This window comes from Lytechinus pictus, chromosome 8 (genome assembly GCF_037042905.1).
Source record: "Lytechinus pictus isolate F3 Inbred chromosome 8, Lp3.0, whole genome shotgun sequence".
Taxonomy (NCBI): domain Eukaryota; kingdom Metazoa; phylum Echinodermata; class Echinoidea; order Temnopleuroida; family Toxopneustidae; genus Lytechinus; species Lytechinus pictus.
Window position 1 is genome coordinate 32329764 of NC_087252.1, and position 22986 is coordinate 32352749.

A 22986-nucleotide genomic window follows, 5' to 3' on the forward strand; every position below is an offset into this window, starting at 1 on the left:
CAGACGTCTTCCTTTCTATCAACTTCACAAAACACATTGCTGCCATCGTTACTCTCTCATGCAACAGCCATACTGACGAAACCGAATCCACTCCGTGAAATTAACATTGCACTCTTCAATTCGTCTCTCAAAACTCTGGTAAAAACTGAAAACTAAGGTTAGTCTGATTTCTGCCATTGACTTTATCACAGGGCAAAAACTCCAGTAAAAATAACCAGAGTTTTCTCAGGTAAAAAGTTTTATGCAACGGGCCCCAGATGTGTAGTAATTAGCTTAATTGGATGAGCCTGCGCCTATTTCTTCATTCCCACTGAAATACCATCACTCTGTTTGGAGTAAGTTTTGTTGTTGTGACTGTAGAATCACGCTTCATACATCAGGGTCCCATTTCATAAAGACCCGTTATAACAAATGCAAATTTCTATAACAAAATTATAATAATATAATAACGCAGTTCTTGTATAGCGCATATCACATTATGTCATAACGTCCCCATGCGCTTCCAAAGGACTTGGATATTATTACCCTGGCTTTAGCCCCGCAGCCTTATACAGCGCGGTGGCATTTCAAGGAATACATTCCTGCCAGGTACCTATTCATCTCACCTGGGTTTGAGTGCAGCACAACGAGGATGAATTCCTTGCTGAAGGAAATTACGCCATGGCTCAGGCTGGGATTACTATTAGCAAATCAGATTGAAAGATTTCAGTAGCTTTTAACTGTTATTGCAAATTTATTATTATAACAAGTTTGATGAAACGGGCCCCTTGGGCCTATGTCACAAAGGACTTACAATTGTAACTTTGCCATAATGGTAACTACCATGATGGTAACGGGGCTCGGCAGTCGATCACAATCGGGGTTTCCATGGTAGTTGCAATATGGCAAAGTTACAACATTGCAAAACCTTTATGAGACGGGGCCCCAGTACAACATCTCTTGAAGTGCTTCAAAGATTACCCTGACTTTGGGAGTATCCAATGTATGGACTTGCTTCACTCCCCGGGGAACACTCCAGCAAAATCTTCCAAGCTCAAATGGCAAGCATCCTACTTGGTTCCAATTTAATACCCTGGGTGGAGAGAAACTAAGTGTGGATTGACAGCTCTGGAATAGGATATTAAACATAAAGTAAAAAAAAAAGGAAAGAGAGACATGAGCAAAACACCAACTTCTATAGATGGGGTTCAGAATGGAGATCTGAAAGACAACAAGAAATACACAAGCAAAACAGTGAAAATTGGAATGTTGTATAAACCAGTACATTTTTATTCATTTTTCATACTTTGGTAAATACTAAAATAATATCCTTTTAAATCAAGGATAGAGGTTGCTTATCTTTACACAATATTGATCCCATTGATTCCCGAGGATAAAATGAAATAAAAGTACATTACATGATGAATAATAAGTACATACACTCTTTCATATTGCATTAAAGTAATTCCTAACGGTGAAGGTGATTAGCTAGACAATCCCTTGTGATGCAATCTGATTGTTGACTTTCATATTTCTGAAAGTCCCTTTTATTGCCCTGAAACCATGTGTTGATTATTTGCTTTATATTCAAGATCTGGTACCATCTATTAAAGTATAAAAAAGAAGAAAGTATATACTAATCAAGAATACAGCAGTGACATATTTAGAAATGAATTAACAAACTTTCAGCCAATTGGGGAATACGTTATTATCCATAATGTATATTATGGATAAGTTAGTGATCAGTGCAACAAACTTTATCTAAGATAATCCACAGTTCAGTGCACTAATGAATACTCCACATGTATTGTACATGTAACTCTGTGATCGAACCTATGGATTAAACAAGATCACCAAACAGTAAAACACCAGAATCAAACTATTGTTTTTGTTTGACAGGTAAAAATATGATTTTCACATGATAAACTATCAATATATTAATATTATCATTATAATAATATGAACCATTTATATAGAGCATTAACTCTTTGTATCATATTATTACCCCGGCTGTAGCTGAGCTGCCACATAGGCGCTTAAACATTCGAGGAAAATCTTCCTACCGGGTACCCATTCACCTCACCTGGGTTGAGAGCAGGTTATCACAAATGAACATGGTAAATTTATGACAATCACAAGATACACCTATAATTACCACTTGACAAACTTACGGTTACTAGGCTTAGTAATCATAAGTTTGTCAAATGATGATTATGGGTTTTTCTTGTGATAGTCATAAACTCTGGATTGCCACATGATTGTTCATAATAATCTTGATATATAATGAAGACAAAATTTAGTCAATAACAAAATGAGAAATAAACCATTGCTTTCTTTCTACTTAGCCTTGTGGTGTGCGCCTGTAATCAGAGCTACATGGGGAAAAGTTAGAAATTGATGCTAATGTTTGAGCCCTGGTCGCGTCTTTCGGAAGGTGACGTCGGTCCAAGATATAATGCTCCTATTATAGTCATTTATCAGCTGATCATACACCAGTACAATGTCACATACATTCAAAGAACTATTGCACAGAATGGTATGAAATAAGGCACTAATGGTCCAAGAATTAATCTCAAACTGGCTGACTAAACTGGCATGATTTGCATTAATGAAAATGAAACGTCCAATGTAATGACATGGGTTTATCATTTTAGAAATGGGTAGGAGGTTAATAGACAATACTTGATTATGGGCAGTGTTTTTAACAAGCAAAGAGAGGTTATAAAAAGTTAATACAGTGTATGCAGTGTTTATCAACTTTTACACTTATGTAGTAGATAAAAACAGTTACCCCTATTCATGCCACCTTGATTTCCAAAATTTGTAATAGTCTCTAAGCACATTGCATATTTAATATTATAAGAGGCCAACTTTATTTTTTAACTGGAGTTTCCATAACATATTTGCCTGTGTACAGAATTAAAAGCTTGATGAGACACTTGAATTTTAAGTCATCTGCTTGGTATAAAATTATCAAATAACACTATTCTAAAAATGAATGATTTTGTGCTAAGACTTTCTTAATCTTAATGTTTGATAGGTTATTCATACGTAGAAGGCATAAGTCACAATAATCTTTCCTGAAAAAAAAAAACTGATATCGAAAGACAAAACCTGGATATAATCCAAAATGTACTAAATGTCCAAAATGTTTTTGTTTGAAAAAGTACAAAACAAACTCTAGCCCTTTCTCTCAGCCTACATGTATATAACTTGAAAGAAAAGAAAGAAAAAAAACTTAATTTTCCATGCATAGCACAGAATGCAGTTTTGTTTCTTGATGTTCTTTTCCTGCAAAATGCAATACACCGGTAAGTCCTACACATGAAATCCAATGTGTAATAGAACAAACTACTAAGGAAAATCCCAGAAATAGGAACATTCTCCAATTCCTATTCAATACTACGCAGCTTTGTTCGTAGAAACAGGAACACGGGGGTTACATTCCCCAGCGCGCGACACTGGCACTGGTCCGACGGTCCCATACCGGTACAAATTAATATCAGGCCAGTAACTTTTCAGAAAAAGACAGATTTACTGGTCCGACATGACCAGTATAAAAATATATCAAACTGATACAAATTATACTTCATTCTTTTTTGTTGATCATAAAAATGGTACTGTAGTCTAAAAAAATGGCTCTCATGAATTATGTTGTAGTGTATTTTTTTTTTTGGGGGGGGGGTTAAAAATAAACAATAAAAGACAGCAAAATAAACTAGTCTCTTCTGTTTTTCTTTATTTTGGGGACCAGTAAATTTTAGGTTCGGACCAGTAGAAAAAAAGGGTTAGTGTGGAGCCCTGCATTGCCCCATATAGCAACAACCATATTTCATAAAATCATTTGGCAAGTACACGTAAGACAATTGAGTCATTACTCCACCATATTTCTTTGATTGATTAACAAAGCTCCATTACAATGATGGTCCATTTAAATGTATATCAATAACATCAATATTGATTCATTTTGCAGTTATCAATCCTATCATATAAGGCAGGAAAAAAAAAGAAGACATGATGGAGTCATTACTAATTGATATTCCATCAAAATTAATAATTTTCCATTCCAATGATATTCCATTAAAATATCTAACAATTATATCATTATTAATTGATGTCAGCATTTCATAACCCTGTAATGTAAGGCATATGGATTGTGTGTCATAAAGCTGTGTGACTGTTACTTAATATTTCTTACAATCAACATGCTTTGTGAAAAACTTGATACAATTACTAATGATTTTACTTTTTGAATTGTGTATAAAGAGCATAGCATTTAAGAAGAAAAGAAATGAAAAGCTGTGAAAAACATTTCTAAATATGAAGGAGATATTTGTCAATATTGATAGATGCTCTATCTCACAACACCAAAAAGACAATCTTTTGTTAAACGATTGAGCAAAGACTCACCTTTTAGTCTGCATTGGATCTCATTTTTGTTGTTGCTAATTAACCTTCAATGTATACTGAAATACACAGGTAGACATCAACTATGCACCTTTGGGGCATGTTTTGAAACTGAAAGCAATGTTTATATGATTAGGCTAAGCAGAACATAATTTGATGTAGACATTTGTAATCTTCGACCTCAGGGCCCTCGGCCTCATGGGAAGACTCCAATATGTGCAAAATAAAATCAGAAGTCTGAATTGCACAGCATGTCGTTTCTCATATTCGAGTCAACAGCAAAGTCATACACAGGTTTTAATGAAAGACCATCTCAATCCTGTTTCATGAAATAACAAAAGCAGGAATTCTATGGCAAATGTCCCCTTGGCCAATCACATTGCACTATACCGGTAGCCTGTAACAGGAGCTTTTCTTTTGTCATTGATTGCAACTTTCGTGAAACAGGGCCTTGAATAGCTAGACTATTACAGCAGTATACAGTCTGTAGAGTGAAAGAATGACTTCGATCTCACTTTCTCCTTTCCGCTATCTCTGCTTTAGCTGCTTCTAAAATGGGCCCAGCTCCTTTCTCAAATAGACCCTTCGCAACGCTTACGCCGAGAGCCTCGGCTTCCTGCATGGCATTCTGGGATATCCAAGGGGCGATGACGCTGGAAAAGAGCTGTATCTCAGCACCGGTTTCTGTATCGATGGAGTGCTACACATGGGAAGAAAAAAGAATTCATATACAAAAAAGGCTATTTCATAGTATTAATGAAAATTCTACACAATGTGAAACATACTTGATAACTGGCAAAAAAAAAATCACATAAGTCAATGAAATCATGTACTATTAATTAGACAGCTGAAATTCAGCCTCTAACCCCCCCTCTGAAAATTAGTTTATTTCCAGGGACTTCTTTTAACAACATATTATCTAAATTTAAAACAAAATTTGAAGCAAAATCATCCGAGCCCCCATGTATTTTTCCCTGACCTTCTCCCCATTAAGTTATGTGTGGTTGACAATAACCATCAATAAAATAATAACAAATACATGAACAACAATAACTAAGTTGTATATAAACAAAATGCAAAATAATAAAAATTGTAATAAACATATGAACAAATATATTAATACATCAATAAATCAAGGAATAAATAAATTAGAGAATTCCTTCTGTAAGTGGTACATGGGCTTAAAGAAATGAATAATAATATCCTTGTTTCTAGTGTTGCTGTAGCTTGTCTGTGGTCTATATTATGGTTGTTCCACTTTATATGTTTGTCATTTTGCCTCCGGCGAAGATTCTGCTAGGATCGAAAGCTTAGGCCCCTTTTGACTTTCTAGTTTACTCCATTGGCTCTCTTGTATTAGATAAGCAGTTTTCAGCAGCTTCTTTTTGCCAATAATAATAATAATAATGTACATTTATATAGCGCTTATTACAGTAGTTTCTAAGCGCTTAATATTTATACCTTAACGTAATACATGTATAAGGATTATGAAGAGCATAATAAATTATATTACATTACGTTGCATAATATTACATTAAATTACATTATATTACATTACATTGCAAGACATATATTATATAATGAATAATATAATCACCTCTTGTGTTAACTGCTGAGGTAGGGTAATTGAGTTCTCTTCTTCTCTTAATTCTGTTCCATCCAGACTCAGTACTGATGCATCGAGTGTTAACTGCAATGAATACAACACATGTATAAAATCAGCTAAAGGTGAAGAACAATTATTACTGCTATATACATTAAATCATATCCAATATATAAATTTATATAACTAAGTGTGGAGCGTTGTGGCCCTTAGTCTTCTGACTTTGAAACAGGGTCGTGGGTTCGAATCCCAGCCATGGCGTAATTTCCTTCGGCAAGAAATTTATCCACAGCGTGCTGCACTCAACCCAGGTGAGGTGAATGGGTACCCGGCAGGATTAATTTCTTGAATGCATGAGTGCTGAAAGGCAGCTCGAGATAAAGCCGGGGTAATAATAATGATAACAACGCACTTGGAATAGAATATTTCTAGATAGATGGCGCTATATAAATGCCTATTATTATTAAGTATCGGAGAAGATGATTGCTATAATTTTGCCTGTAATTTTGCTGGATGGATTATTTCATACATTTCATGTCATGAATTGAATTTTGTGTATATTTATCATATGCTTGTATGCTATTGTCTTTTATTTTTAAGAAGCGAATAAAGAAGTCATCATTATAATAAGACCTGGTTGAGAGTTGGGGAAGCTGCCTGCATGGGTATACATGTAGATAAGGTTAACTATATCACCATAACCCACAGGTCTTCCTCCTAAAACCCTTCCAAACTCTGCCCATTCCAGATAAGAAATGTGAAATGAAAATATTAGATTAAAAGTGGCAGTTCATTATCTTTGGTCATACAAATATTATACAAAAAACGAAACCGAGAGTTAGTGATGATTAATAATCACTAAAATCTCGGTAAACTTAATCACAAATACAATAGACAAATGACCTACCATTGTAAAGCTTAGAATCTCCTCTTTCATCTGAAATTACTAAGATTATTCCTCATTCACGCAATGAGTGAGCAAAAGCAATTTGAAGAAAGGATACCAAAATCTCAAAGGTATCTGAATTTCAAAAAGAAAATTCCATGCCTAAAAAGTTCAATACCTGCTCTTTTATTTAATACCTTAATCACAGAAAATTCTAAGATTCCAAGCTTTAAAATGTCTATTGTATTTGTGATTAAGTTATGATAAATCATTGAAAAATTTTGGTTTTGTTTTTTGTTGGACAGAATGTATAACACACATACATATAAAGCCAACATGTCAATTATCTTCAACAAAGCGACTGCATGGGAGATAAAAAGGAAGAGGAATAAATAAGATGTCAATCGTAACTTGTTTGAAATATTAATTCTAAATGATAAAAATCACACATACCTTATTATCTTCTAATTCTGAGAAAACGGCGACGGGCGCACTGCATCCGCCCTCTAGAGTCTTCAACAGCGCCCTCTCTGATATACATCGGATCAGTGTTGGTACATGATTGAGTTGTTTGAGTAGTGCATGCATCCGCTGATTGTTTGATTTGATTTCAATGCCAAGAGCCCCCTGGCTGACTGAGTACTTGCAGGTGTCTGGCTTTAGAATCTTAGAAAAAGGGGTAGAAATTGCAAAAAGGTAAAAAGTAAAATTATATAGAGGACATCATATTCATGGAAATATGAAAGATAGAGTGTGTTTTAAACGTGAATTTTAGCAGATAGTTGAAAAAAGCAGATTTTACTACTTAAAGCATGAAAGTACTTAGCTAGAAATTCAAATGCAGTCATTTCAGCTAAAGGTCAATTCCATTGTGACTTATGGGACATTTGATACTTTTTTCCACATAACTGAAGTGCATATCTGGAATAGTAGCTGCACAAACATGGATTTACTTTATTAAACTATAAGAAGAATGTTGAAACTTACTATATACAAAAATGTATGCTTTCAGCTTGGTTGCATAGGGTGCTAGATCTTCAGAAATGTCACTGTGACTTATGGGACGTCGATGGACCACACAAATTGAGCTCTTTTGTTCAAAGTGCCATAACTATCTCAGTTTTATGACAATGTTTTTAGATTTGGGCTTGGAGATTAACCAGTGATAGGGCTATTTAACAGTACTTGAATTGGACTTGATTCATTTCATTTGTTTCAGTAGTTGTGTACAATCGTGTGTGACTTATGGGACAAGTGAATGTGACTGATGGGACCCTATCTCATTTCATGGAATTTACATTTCCTCTCAATGACTTTTTAAGTCAAACTTAATTTCAGCATAAAAAAATATTCCCTAATTAGATGACACCTTTAATAATTCATGCCATTGTGTCAGAAATAAATTCAACAAAGGGCAGAAACATCTTTTCATGCACTTCATGTATATAAAGGGAACATTAACCCCCCCCCCAAAAAAAAGAAGCTTCTTAACTTGTCAGCAGGCTTTAAAAACTGTAATCAAATAAGTACAAAATAATCAATAAACAATTACAATCATAAATATTTAGCAAAGAGATGAACAATGAACAATTAGAATAAGAATGTACACACTTTCCGTTGTGACTGATGGGACATAATGATAGGACATATTTGTTACAGATGGGACAAATAAATGTTGCTTTTCTCTATCCGTCTCGTACAGTATGGTAAGAAAGTTACCTTTTCAGTGTGTTACATATAAGCAAATTAACACATTAATACTGCCATGAAGTATATCAATATTCTCGTTAACATATTCTCTTTCGTGTCGAATGCTGATATTTTTCATTAATTGTTGATGTTTATGATAAAACAGATATCAGTGCACATGCAAATTTTTGACAAAAAACATGAAAATGTTGGCATAAATTCTTACTTTAAAAAAAAATTATTAACTGGACTGTCTAGAAAACGATTGCAATCGATTTCTACTATCTATACTTGTATAGTAAAAAGCGTATTCATTTACATGGAAGATTTTACCATTGTCTGTGCAAAAAATATGAAAATTGATTGATTTTCATGAAAATCCAAGATGGCCGCCAAAAATTGCCAATTTGGAACCCCATGGAACACGGTTTGGCAAAGGGAACAAGATTCATTAACTATACACTTCAGGCAATACAAAAAAAATGGTTAAAAATATGTCATGGGGTGCATGTGAACCCTATCACAAATTCTTTTTTGCGAGCTGCTTGGGTTGATATGTCATCTCTTTCATAGAAATTCAGAATGCCTGTAAGGACATCATCATTTATAGAGTACCGAAGCAATGACGTCAGTTGCCATGGTGTCATGGCGGCCTGGTTCTAAAAGAACCTGGGGGCCGTTTCATAAATCTGTTCGTAAGTTAGGAGCAACTTTAAGAACGACTGGTGATCCTTTCTTTATACACGCTAAAACATTGCCAATTTATGATAACATTCACCACAAGGATCACCAGTCGTTCTTAAAGTCGCTCTTAAGTTATGAATAGCTTTATGAAATGGTGCCCTGTTACGACTCTCAGAATGATGGTAACAACCAGGGACAACACACATCACCATTTTTGCAAATACAGATGTGTATTGACGATTGTGCAGCTGCGACTCAGTTTAGAACCGGCCGATTCGATGTCATGAAATCGTGATGTCACCATGTCACACTTCGGTACTCTATATGCGCATGTTCCTTACTATTGACAGGCGGCAGGAATGATTCTGAGAAAACTTGATGGCAAGCTTCTGAACAACTTTTTGGCATTTACAGGGGCTGGTAGGGAGTGCTGTATGTGCCTTTTTAACAGCTCTGTTCATGGTAGCCTTATGCATCTGAAGACTGGTGCTTTTATTTTGACAGGATCCAGAGGGTCCCTCAACTACAAAATTTGTGACTGATGGGACATTGCAATAGGTCGAGTTTCCATGGGACTATATACCAAGTTCACATCATATGTAAAACAGTGGATGCATACTTCAAGGGACAAGAAAACCAAGAGAGTGATCTGGACCTAAAAAATGAATAAAAGCTAGGGTGAAACAAACCCAATTCACCTGTATTCAGCTTTGCATTTTAGCGAGATATCTCATATTCAGTTTTCTCCTTCTTTCTGGGCTGTGCACACATTGCAAGTTTTTTTTGTTCCCATGCACTGCCTATGATATTCTGACTGTTTTTTCTGACAGTCAGCAGACTACCCTCCAGCTTTTAAGCATTCTTGTCTCTCTCTTTGCTGTCATGGACAGCTTTAAGGTGGCATGGTTTATGAACTGTATATGTGACTTATGGGACTTGTGACTTATGGGACTTAAATGTATGTCCCCCCAGTAGAGCTATTTCAAGTCCAATGCAGATGCAGCTTGATTTGTTGATGCATGCATGTACTGTAGTAGATAAAAAAGTCCAATGCTTGTCTGCAGGAGTCAATGGCAGCATATGAGGTAAACTTAATGCTCAAAACTGTGACTTATGGGACATCGAACATTCACACATTGCAATGTATTTTGTGCCTCGCCGTTTCACTGCAGCATGTAAAACAATACAGGTAATGGTAAATTACTGCTTGGAGGTCACATGGACAGTGGAATTTTTCATCAGCACCATTTGCATGCCAGGAGCCAGAGATGGGTGAAAGTTGTACACTTTCTATGAAATCTTAGTACCAAAGTGCAACAGAGTGCACATTGTGTATTTTATGAATGAATCAGGGTATAGTAAATATAAATGTGCTTTTGTAAACCTTAAACTGTATACTTATAAACAGTATAAACAAAATTGCTCAGAAAAGAAACTTTAAAAAATGGAAAAATGCAACTTTTGGCTGGAATTGACCTAAAGTATGATACTTTCAATAAATCAGATACTTCATTGTAACTCCATCAAACCATCTATCCATTCATCCATCGACCCATCTTTCCATCCATTCATCTATCCATCCATCTTTCCGTCCATCCATCTGTCTATCCATCCATCCGTCCGTCCGTCCCTCCCTCCCTCCACCCATCCTTCCATCAATTCTTCCATCCGTCTTTTCACCCATCCATCTTTCATCCATTATCTTTCACTCCCTCCATCCACCCTTCTATCTATTAATTCATCCATTCATACACCCATCTATCCATTCATCTACCGGTCCATCTGTCTATCCATCCATCCCTCCATCCATTCTTCTATCACTCTCTCCATCCATCCTTCTATCTAACCATCCATCCATCTATCTTTCCATCCATTTTTCCATCCATCCATCCATCTCTCCATCTTTCCATCCATTTTTCCATCCATCTATCTGTCCATCCATCTGTACCTGGCTTATTCTGTGTTCCCATCCCATTCTCATGAGGCCAGCTACAGCGAGCACCAATCCATCGTAATCCTTGGCTTCATCTAATTTCCTCAGCCTCGTATTCAAATTTCCTCTCTGATCAATGTTGGTTAAAGAACTTTATCAAATAATTACCAAATAAAATTTTCTCTCTGATCAACCTTAATTAAAGAATTTTATCCAATCATAACCTATCTAATTTACCCCGCTGATTAATTTCTGTTAAAAATCTTCATTAAATCATAATCTATTTAAATTTCCTCTCTGATCAATGTTAATTAAAGATCTTAATAATCAAATCATAATCTATTCAAATTACCCGTCTGATCAATGATAGTTAAAGATCTTGGCCCCGACTTACAAAGAGTTACGATTTATCCAATCACTTGTAACTCTATGGAAATCCATCAGTGTCACAATTTTTCTATAGGAAATTTGCAAAATGTCCTTTGTAAACAAAGGAAAACACACCAAATTGTCAAAAAATCAATGAATTTATGGATATACATTCATATCTAGATTTTTTTTTTAACAAACATGCATTTCATGTGTTGACTTTGCTGGCTTTCCATAGTTGCGATTGATCGGATCAATCGCAACTCTTTGTAAGACGGGTCCCTGTAGTCAGTCATGATTAAGGTTCCTCTCTGATCAACATACTGTAGGTTAAATGTAACAATTTCTAAGATTTTGAAAATTCAAAACTTCTCTCTTATATGCCTGATTATTGTTAAACTTTCACCTGTCTGCTTCTATGATATTTTCTCTTTTTTAAAATAATTTTGCATTGGGGATGCATTTCCACTGGATTGTAACATTTGGAGGTCTGACTGATAAATGCTTGCTATTCAATTTAATCTTAAAAAGGTCTGGATATTAGGATCATACAGGAAAGGAAAATTAAATCAATCATGCAAGGATACAACATCTTTAAAAACAAGATGTGGAAACTTTCTCTTCAGTTGGGCCACTCTTCGGACTGAGCTCGTGCCTAACACACTGAAAGATAAACAGAAAAAACAGAAACAAGATTATATTCACTTGATATACAAGCAGTTTGTTAACTTGTGTCTACACCCACTTTCAATTTGGTGTAATTGCCATTTGGTCTACACTGCACTTGGTTTAATATCCACGTAGTCTAACTCTCATTTAGTCCAATCCAAAATGGTCTAGATTCCACTTGGTCTAATGCCTTTCACACTTTTTCATGTTAAAAGCAGTTGATCTAATTACATAGACTAATTAGAAATCCAACAAAAAGGAAAATGGGTTGAATTTGCAATTTGACTATTGTACACAAACTAAGTTTAGACCATGCAGGATGAAACCAAGAAGGTACATGTAGACATTCACCATCATCATCACAGTCATCATCAATACTGTTGTCATCATCATTACCACCACCACCATCATCATCAGCATCATCGACCACTATCATCATCATCGTCATCACCATCATCATGATCATAATCATTGTCATCATCGACCACTATCATCATCATCATAATCATTATCATCATCACTACCATCATCATCATCATCATCATCATCACCACCACCACCATCATCATCACTATCACCATCATGATCATAATCATTATCATCACCATCATGATCATAATCATTATCATCACCATCATGATTATAATCATTATCATCATTATCACTATCATCATCATTGTCATCATGATCATGGTCATCACTCATGATCATTATAATCATCACTATCATCATCATCATCATCATCATCATCATCATCATCATCACCACCACCACCACCACCACCACCATCACCATCATCATCATCATCATCATCATCACCACCACCACCACCACCATCATCATCATCATCATCATAATCATCTTCATCCTCATCTCTCTAGAGTCCATTTTCTCCAACTTTTGTCCTCCTCTCCTCTCATGTTATCCATCATGTATCTCAAAAGAGAATCTTTGACAGGAGATATGTTCAATACCGGCGTAAGACCTTGAGGCAGTAATCTGAGGGGATAGGCATATTTCAGGGCCTCCTTGCTTAGGTTTGATACAAGAATAAACAATGCTATATGCAATAATTTCTTGTACAGTCTTTCAAAATTCGTGCAATGTGAAATCAATCAAACAGCCAACCATATGGGAAAATAATAACTCGCATCTTGTTCATACTCTGGGTGATTTATATCCAAATGCACTTTCTATGAACATGGTTATGATATAACCTTGTTCTCTTTTACTACTCCCTGTGTGGTGAAATAAGGTTGGCAATGTTTGGCTGATTTTCTCTTTTTCTTTGGGACAAATGCTTGATTTTTTGACACTGTCAGTTTCCATTACAGCTATTCATCATATAACTTGGCTCTTAGGTAAATTTGATTCTTTAAATTATTTTTTCTTAATTAAAAATAGAGATTGAAAAATGACAATTGTCTTGCCATATTACTTTCCACCAATAGAGGGCGTACACAAAAATATGCCCAAAATTGAAGTTTTTGTGCGCTCTGGTGAATACAAAAAGTACTCCCAAGTTACTAATGAAAAATAAATTGCAACTTATGGAAATTAGTATTTTTGGTCATAAAAGTGATATTTTAATTTTTTAAATTGTGTGCTGTGTACAGCATTGGCATACCATAGTCCTACCTGTAGATTCCCCACAGGCAGGATGGTAATGAACCCTTGAGTGATCCAAACGGTGTCAATTTCCCATAAAAACACAATAATCCTCCCTTCACTCACCTGCCTTCTTTCATTGTGTCGATTGTGATTCCACTTAAATTTTTACGAAGGACCAACGCATCGTGGGGATCTTCTCTCCTAAAATGATATTGACAAAGAAAAATTGATCAGAAGAAGGTTGTTTGAGTTCAGCTTACCATAAGTCATGGTCTTGCTCAACTTTAATATAGGACGTAAAAACTAAAAATTTTATTCATATTTTGTTTATTTACCATTTTCTTTCCCCATACTTTCATGGTGAAGAAAGATATTTGGTATCACTCCCAGCCAGCCGTGAAAAGAATTCAGCAACAGATGTGTGACAATTTGAACATCTACTGTTAAAACAATTTATGTCAAAACTGGCTATCCATAGTAAAGCCACAACTCAAGACCAGGGTTTGATTTCAACCAAGGTTCAGAATACAGGTCTAAGAATTCATTAAGAAATCAAATTTCAAGGAAATGTTTAAAGTCTTATGGTGTATCTAAATGTATCTCACAAACTTTAATCCAAATGCATTCATAAATCTAAGGCAAAAATATTAACCTCAATTTTTCCCCAAAATCCTTGAAAATTCTTCAAGGTAGTGACCGTCATGACCTCTCCAAGAAGACAGAAGGGTTCAGGCAAAAATTTCTAGGTTAATAATTTCACCTTGCTTATGCATTTAAATCAATAACAAGCCTTTTAGGAGTCCTAAATAGCGCAGTAGAATATATACTTCATGGAATATTTTCTGCGCTCTATAAATATATATATTATCATTAAATTAAAAGTATTTTGGGGCTACATGCATTCTATATCATTATTGATATATACAACAGATGACAATTGAGTCATAACAAAACAAACTAAAAGTACAGAAATATCTTCAAAGGCCATGGATGTGGATGCCCTGTTGACTGGCATTGGACTCTTGGAGATTTGTTGTGCCGTTTTGTATTTTGCCAATTTGTGATAAAATAAAAATGTGCCCTCTAGAAAAGTGACATTGCCCTAAAGATTATCACTAGTATTACCCCAACCCCAATTAGTGTAAATTGGCCTATTTCAAACCATGCTCCAAGATCTAGTATCATTTAAATGCAAATGAAAATTATGCTGTGATGTCATTGCTTGAACGCTCTATACTGCTCTCTTACTCGCAAATGGCTCCAATGGCCATATCAGAGGGCAACTTTGACGGCATATCCTTAAGAGAATGGACGATCATCTCAACTTCATCTAGCGCTAGAGCTTTCTCAAGTTCTTTGGTGAAGAGGTTGGATTCTCCGATGGATGCGAGTGGCTTGTCTTGAATGTGGTCCCCGATGGTTTCCATGGTTACTGAGACAACAAAAAAAGACCAGGAATGAAATAAATTATTAGAAGAGTGTACATCACATGGCTGAACTTAAAACTTTTTTATGGAGGGGGGAAACAAGACACCTAAAATTTTTGAAAGGAGCTCAAAAGCATTGTAAGCGTAAATTGACAAAGCTCATTATGGCACATTTGAAGTATTTCATGCAAATTTTTTGTGAATTTTGCAAAAATTTTCAGTAAAAATTTTAAGTTATCAAAATTTCTGGTTGAAGGGGGAACTGCATCCCCCCTCCTTGCCCTTCACTGCCTACAGCCACAAAATGTTACTTTGATCACTCCCTTAACTGTTTTGCAAACAATAAGCAGAATTTCTATCATAACTTTCATATTACATTGTAAGTCTTAGTAAACTGAATTACATGTAGGATATGATTTGACCTGTACAAAAAAACATCTGTTTTTCTTTTCAGAAGAAGACCCTACACTAGAAATCCTGGATCCACCAATGATGTAAATGCATTTAAATCATCAAACTGCTTTTCTGCATTCATAGATATTCAAAGCCCCTTCTCAATGCTAAATTGGTTTTCTGGTGTACCCTTGTCATCTCGCTCAATCACCATCATCATTATCCTCCTCCTCCCCCTCCTCATATTATATGTTTAGAATGGCAGCTTTGGCAATATTTCTTTTTGGGTTGTAGTAGCTACATTGTAGCTCTTCAACATTTGAAGAAAAAAAATCCAGAGCTTCTCATGAAAATAGCGTTAACTTAAATCCAAATTCTGTGACAATGCCAGGTTCATCATCATCAGTTAGTTCTTATTTATTCATAAAAATCTAATTGAAATCATCACTATAATGAGAGGAAGAGAAAAAAAAACTGATCAAAATCATTTCAAACAATTATATGGATTATTCACCATTGATAGTAATGTTAAATGTAAATAACAATTATTTAGTGACTTCATTTTAACAAAAAATAAGTATTTATTCGTCATTGAAAGAAATAATAATGGGTTGCAATTCACAAGTTGGGTTTTTGTTTTTTCTAATGCAAAAAGGGTGGCGAATGAACAATTTTCAATTGTAGAACAATTGTAGCAACATCACAGCCCCATGGCCAAATTTGTTGCATACAGTCTCATTTTTCAACTCAATATCAATAATAATATGGTCATGAAAAACTTGGATTGTCTTGGCATTAACCCCTCAAAATCTGAGGAAAAAACACAATTTTTTTTATTTACCAATCTTGAATTCCACATCTGGATGAACTTTCTGCAACAGTTCCACAACATGATTGGTTTGTATCATGGCCAACTGAAAAAAAAGTAATAGATAAGAAATGAACCCCTTATCACTCATCAGTTTCTTCTCAGCTTTTTGATTTAGAATAATTTTGCAATGGGAACTTAGGATGCAATTTTGGAACCATGTGATTGAACTCAAATTATTTTTTAATAAAATTAAGTAAAAGTGATTTCAAGAAAAACAATACGTGACTATATAATATATAGTCACGTAATGTTTTTCTTGAAGGGTATGCGGCAATTGCGATGCAAAGAAAAATGGTTGGTTAATATAAAATAATTTTATGATATTCATAATTTCCACAATATTTTGGAATAGCACGTGCGAATTTTTCCAGAATGTATTTCCTCTAACAAGTTAGTTGTCATTTTTGAATTAAAGCACAGTGAAATAAAGATGTCCGGCAATGTCAATGATAATTGATATATAATAAAAAAAAATATATCATCACAAAACTACGCTGTGTCTAGATCCAGGTCCAGGCCAGGGCCAGGCTTACCAGGCCCAGGGGTGCCGGTGTACCGGCGGATCCTGCGCCTGGCAGATACTGTTCTAGGCACCAAATCCGCCGGCGGATATGGTTCTCCTCCGGCGGATTCAGTACCAAAAAAGGCCACTCCCTTCAGAAGATTCGGAAGATATCGTTCTTGCGCTATCGCGATATCCTTCATTCATCACGTTCACACGTCATGCATGCACGCGCACCGCGCGTGAATAACGTTGCGAAATGAAGTTCGAAGAAGAGGTGGGTTAGCCTTAGTCTAATTGAGAGCCAGCTACCTTTCGGATTCTAGTTACATTAGGCCTTGAAGAGGAAAGCCTCAACATTTTGCCTTTATTCTGATGATTAGGGACAGAGTCAGACTCAGACTGACGTTAATCAGAGATTAAGTTTGCACAAAGAAGAATCTAACTTTGAGCTATTTTTTGGCATTATATTCAGTAAATAAAATCATATTCTACACTTTTCCTTTGCTTTTCTTTCCTCCTTTCTTTTTGTTCTTGTTTGTAGAACTTTTTGGGACCATAGCCCAACCCTTCCATACGCAGTGCTGTGCGGTTGGGGTCCGGAATTTCTTGATATCAAAGCCATTTAAACCTCGCAGATTGCCGCTATTTTAATCAAATCGCGGGCATGTACAGGATATAGCTTTTACACAACACATTTATTCAACCCAGTTGCGTAATGAACCAAATATTTTGAGGGGCAAAACATAGTAATGTGGGAAAAATCTGTAAAAAGTCGCAAAGCGATCGAGCTGGAAAAAAAAGCCTTTTGAAATTAAATTCTAATTATATAATTGATTTTTCCATTAGATTCAGCAACTAACAAATTTCATTGTTTCCATTCATTTCATTATACCTTGTCTCCTTTAATTTATTTTATTTCTCTTGGGTGTGGAACCAAGACCCCCCCCCCCCCCCCCCGGCGCATGTGCAGTAATTGAACGTGATTGTGAACGGGAAGCGTTATAGAGCAATTTGAGGTTCAGTATAAATGAAGAGCCCCTACTGTGTGGGGTCTGGGGCAAAGCCCCGGTAGCTTATTTACATAAAATTTGGCTAGCTTATAGCACAATGTTATATGCAGTCCATCTTTCTTCCCGCTCTTTAATTTCAATCATCGGAAGCCCGGTCGTGTTATTTTTTTTTTCTTGTCCCTTTTCTTTGTTTTCCAAAAATTAGCTTTTGACTAATTGCATTTTACCTTCGTTTCGCGCTATTGTTTGCCATTTTGTCATCTTTTAATTTATTTCCCATCGTGCTATTGCATTACATATGCCTGTTTTGGAATGATTTGTTCTTTCTCAAATGTTCATTTTCCCGATTTCCTTCCTTTTCCATTAAAAAGGGTTTTTTTCTTCGTTTTCTTTTCACTTTTTCCTTTCCTTTTCCCCTCATTCCCCTTTCCCTTTCTTTCTCCCTCCTTTTTTTTCCTTTCCCGTTTTTCTTTTATTCCTGGTTAAATCCGACAGGGGGCAACTCCCCCCCCCCCCCCGCCTGTTACGTCATGAATATCCATTAGGTGGACTGATGATGTCACATCTCCACTTGTTCTTTTGTAATTTATTATATGAAATTAGGTTTATTCAAATTTTTTCCTCCAAGAACTAGAAAATTTGGATTGACAACTGATTTAGTGCATTAGATATTTATTGCTGCAACTTATTTCATTATAAGGGAGACATATTATTCACACAAGTATGAAATAAATGAAAAAAATATGGTTTTGTGTGATAACATAAGAAAACGGAAAATGGGGATGTGACATCATCAGCCCAACTAATGAATATTCATGATGACTGTTTTCACAAAATATTGCTTAACTTTAAACTTCAATAACTTTATTATTTGTTATCCGATCTTGATGAAATTTTCTGCATTTTGCTCAGTGAATTCTACTCTATGTATTAAGATATAAATATTTTCAGCCCGGACCATCCCTTTAATTCAGATTCCTTAACAAAAATATTGAAAAAAAAGGAATAAAAAAAAAACAAATTAAAAATAGGCCTACAATAAACTACATAAGATATTAATCATGTTTTGAAATTCTTTTTTTTTAAATGTTTTCACAAAAAATCAGCACTCTACAAGCAATAATATGAGTTAACAGCAATATATATTCATAAACTAATTTGCCTCATTTATTTTGAAATTATGAAGTTTTAACTCGTTGAAAATCTGTAGTTTTATAAAAACTATAGGCCTATATGGGGGTACAAATTTTCGCCAGTCTGGCAAACTTACACTAATCATGGTGTGAAAAAGCACAGTTAAAGATTTCGATGCATACTGCGGACTTAAAGTAGTATAAATTTTCACGTAGGGCCTACAAAACAAAATGATGAAAATTTCATCAAAATCTGATAATAATAAATAGCAAAGTTTTGGCGCATGTGCCAGGTCTATGTATACATGATATATCGAGTCATTGTTTCTCCTATTCCCTCACCCCCATCGAGCCCTTCGTCAAAAGCTTTATGGATCCGGCCCTGAATAAAAATTCACTAAAAGTCTAAAGGCGGACGAAAATCCCCTCCCCCCATTGGTAACGACATTGCCAGAGCCGCGCATGCGCGCGCTGCCGAGGTTGGACGTCTGTCCAAATAAATATTACACGTATCGTCAATAGAACCAAATCTGCAAACTTCAAGCCGCGTCAAACCCGGCGGATATGGTTCCGATTAAAAACGATATCGGCCATTAAGAACGATATCTGCCGGCGGATACGGTATCCGCCGGTGGAACCGAATCCGCCGCTACACCGGCCAGGAGTGGGCGTGTCACCTCATCGGCGCGGCATCGCTGAGCTGCGCTGTCAATTGTCAAGACAAGAGGAAGAAATTCGATAAACACAATACACAACCAAACACGTATGGGACCGAACAAAAATCCTTCGGTTCCCCAGAGGCATTTACCTCGCTCTTTCTCGAGCCTATGCGAATAACTTCCACTTGACTAGCCATACTTTCGAAAAGACGACGATGCTTATTATCACTATGAGAAACTCCCAATCTCCGTGAACCGAAGTCTTCTAGTAAAATTAAAACTACGTTTTCGGACCGTCTGCGTCACTGCTCTGTACTGCTAGCTGCTCGCGAAAGACTTTAACTACACGTGAAATGCAAATGACCTTCAACCCGGAAGTTGAGCCCATTATATGTGTACAATTTTAGAGCAAAAATATAGTGCTGTGTATTGGTTGAAATTATATTTTGTACAATTGAAACACATGAAAACCTTCATTCAAATAAATTTTACAAGATTTAGGGATAATTCAATCAGTGAAAGTGATTACTGTTCTCTTGAATGAGAAAGAAAAGTCCACAATTAAAAAATATTCTTCCGCCACGGGCGTTATCCGTCTCAAACTCCACATCACACGGACGTGGCCCGTCTTAATCTTACGACTGTGTAGCGAAAATCCTGAGAAAATCCCACAGAAGACAGTGAAATTGCCGTTTTATTCGAAGAGCATACTGAATAAGAAGATGGTATGATATTGTTAGCTATAATTTCATTAGTAGTAAATAAATGGTGTTTATCGTTTATTGAAATGTCTCTTACAAGCTAAATAATCAAGCCTTGATAACTTTTTTAAATTAAAAATCTTGCTGACAAAAAAAGTGACAGACACAGTGTGAGTGCAGTGCAGTGAATAAGTGATCAGTGGTGTTGTTGGGGGAAATAATAAGATGGCAAATATAGCGATCTTCAACGCTTATATATAAGCGTCGAAATTTGTAGCCATCTCCTTGTATTAGTCTATAATATACGACGTGTCAAATTGTAGCGAACTAGTTCGCCATTTCCAGATCTCCTCTATATATATATATACGAGGGGGAATTGTAGCGAACTAGTTCGCTATTTTCCAGATCTCCTCTATATACAAACGACGGGAAATTGTAGCGAACTAGTTCGCTATTTTTCGGATCTCCTCGATATATACACAAGGGGAATTGTAGCGAACTAGTTCGCTATTTTCCAGATCTCCTCTATATATACACCAGGGATTTGTAGCGAACTAGTTCGCTATTTTTCGGATCTCCTCGATATGTACACGAGGGGGAATTGTAGCGAACTAGTTCGCTATTTTTTTATTTTTCCAGATCTCCTCTATATACATACGACGGGATTTGTAGCGAACTATATACGAGGGGGCATTGTAGCGAACTAGTTCGCTATTTTTTTTGATCTCCTCTATATATACACCAGGGGGGGAATTGTAGCAAACTAGTTCGCTATTTTTCGGATCTCCTCTACATGTATACGACAGGAAATTGTTGCAAACTAGTTCGCCATTTCTCATCTCCTCTCTAAAATATAAACATGGCAAACTGTAGCGAACTAGTTGGCAATTTTTCTGATCTCTTCATATACACGAGGGGGAAATTGTAGCGAACTAGTTGTCATTTTTTTCCAAAGCTTACATTATTGTGAAGGCTTCAAAGTGAAAATCTGCAGGTTTTGGCTGTATATATTGATGCCATATTGTCAAATTGTAGCAGACTAGTTCGCTATTTTCCAGATCTCCTCTATATATATATACGAGGGGGAATTGTAGCGAACCAGTTCGCTATTTTCCAGATCTCCTCTATATCCATACGACGGGATTTGTAGCTAACTAGTTCGCTACTTTTCGGATCTCCTCTATAAAATTATATACACGAGGGGGAATTGTAGCGAACTAGTTCGCTACAATTCCGTCTCTTGTATATATAAAGATTAGAAAAATAGCGAACTAGTTCACTAATTCCTCCTCGTGTATAAAATTTTATAGAGGAGATCCGAAAAATAGCGAACTAGTTCGCTACAATTCCCCCTCGTGTATATATCGAGGAGATCCGAAAAATAGCGAACTAGTTCGCTACAATTTTCTGTCGTATATAGAGGAGATCCGAAAAATAGCGAACTAGTTCGCTACAAAAGAAGAGATCCGAAAAATAGCGAACTAGTTCGCTACAATTTCCCGTCGTATATATATATAGAGGAGATCTGGAAAATAGCGAACTAGTTCGCTACAATTTCCCGTCGTATATATATATATAGAGGAAATCCGAAAAATAGCGAACTAGTTCGCTACAAATCCCGTAGTATGTATCTAGAGGAGATCTGGAAAATAGCGAACTAGTTCGCTACAATTCCCCCTCGTGTATATATATCGAGGAGATCCGAAAAATAGCGAACTAGTTCGCTACAATTTCCCGTCGTTTGTATATAGAGGAGATCTAGAAAATAGCGAACTAGTTCGCTACAATTTCCCGTCGTTTGTATATAGAGGAGATCTGGAAAATAGCGAACTAGTTTGCTACAATTCCCCCTCGTGTATATATCGAGGAGATCCGAAAAATAGCGAACTAGTTCGCTACAATTTTCTGTCGTATATAGAGGAGATCCGAAAAATAGCGAACTAGTTCGCTACAAAAGAAGAGATCCGAAAAATAGCGAACTAGTTCGCTACAATTTCCCGTCGTATATATATATAGAGGAGATCTGGAAAATAGCGAACTAGTTCGCTACAATTTCCCGTCGTATATATATATATAGAGGAAATCCGAAAAATAGCGAACTAGTTCGCTACAAATCCCGTAGTATGTATCTAGAGGAGATCTGGAAAATAGCGAACTAGTTCGCTACAATTCCCCCTCGTGTATATATATCGAGGAGATCCGAAAAATAGCGAACTAGTTCGCTACAATTTCCCGTCGTTTGTATATAGAGGAGATCTAGAAAATAGCGAACTAGTTCGCTACAATTCCCCCTCGTATATATATATATAGAGGAGATCTGGAAAATAGCGAACTAGTTCGCTACAATTCCCCCTCGTATATATATATATAGAGGAGATCTGGAAATAGCGAACTAGTTCGCTACAATTTGACACGTCGTATATTATAGACTAATACAAGGAGATGGCTACAAATTT

At 36.0% G+C, this 22986-nt stretch overlaps 2 protein-coding genes across 4 annotated transcripts in view; one reads left to right on the forward strand and one right to left on the reverse strand.

Annotated features, from left to right (window-relative positions):
• Positions 1-1240: 1240 nt before the first annotated feature.
• Positions 1241-20454, reverse strand: LOC129266520 (porphobilinogen deaminase-like). 2 transcript variants are annotated; one of them, XM_064103944.1, is made up of 9 exons: positions 19978-20454; positions 16492-16564; positions 15079-15262; positions 13954-14031; positions 12138-12213; positions 11197-11310; positions 7329-7541; positions 5984-6076; positions 1241-5086 (listed from the first exon to the last, which is right to left on the reverse strand). In XM_064103944.1, the coding sequence occupies exons 1-9, from the start codon at positions 20023-20025 to the stop codon at positions 4898-4900; spliced, it is 1068 nt and encodes a 355-aa protein (XP_063960014.1). In that variant the 5' UTR covers positions 20026-20454; the 3' UTR covers positions 1241-4897. The 2 variants fall into 2 exon arrangements, with proteins under 2 accessions (XP_063960014.1, XP_063960015.1); XM_064103945.1 differs by lacking the exon at positions 16492-16564 and having other exon boundaries at positions 19978-20174.
• The window catches only part of LOC129266122 (coatomer subunit delta-like), a 28835-nt gene continuing 26289 nt past the window's right edge, over positions 20441-22986 (forward strand). For both annotated transcript variants that reach the window (XR_010294495.1, XM_054903970.2), the window contains exon 1: positions 20441-20553. Coding sequence is in view for 1 of the 2 variants with exons in the window: in XM_054903970.2 (XP_054759945.2) it covers positions 20551-20553 (3 nt within the window). In the remaining variant the exon portion in view is untranslated. The remainder of the gene's footprint in view (positions 20554-22986) is intronic.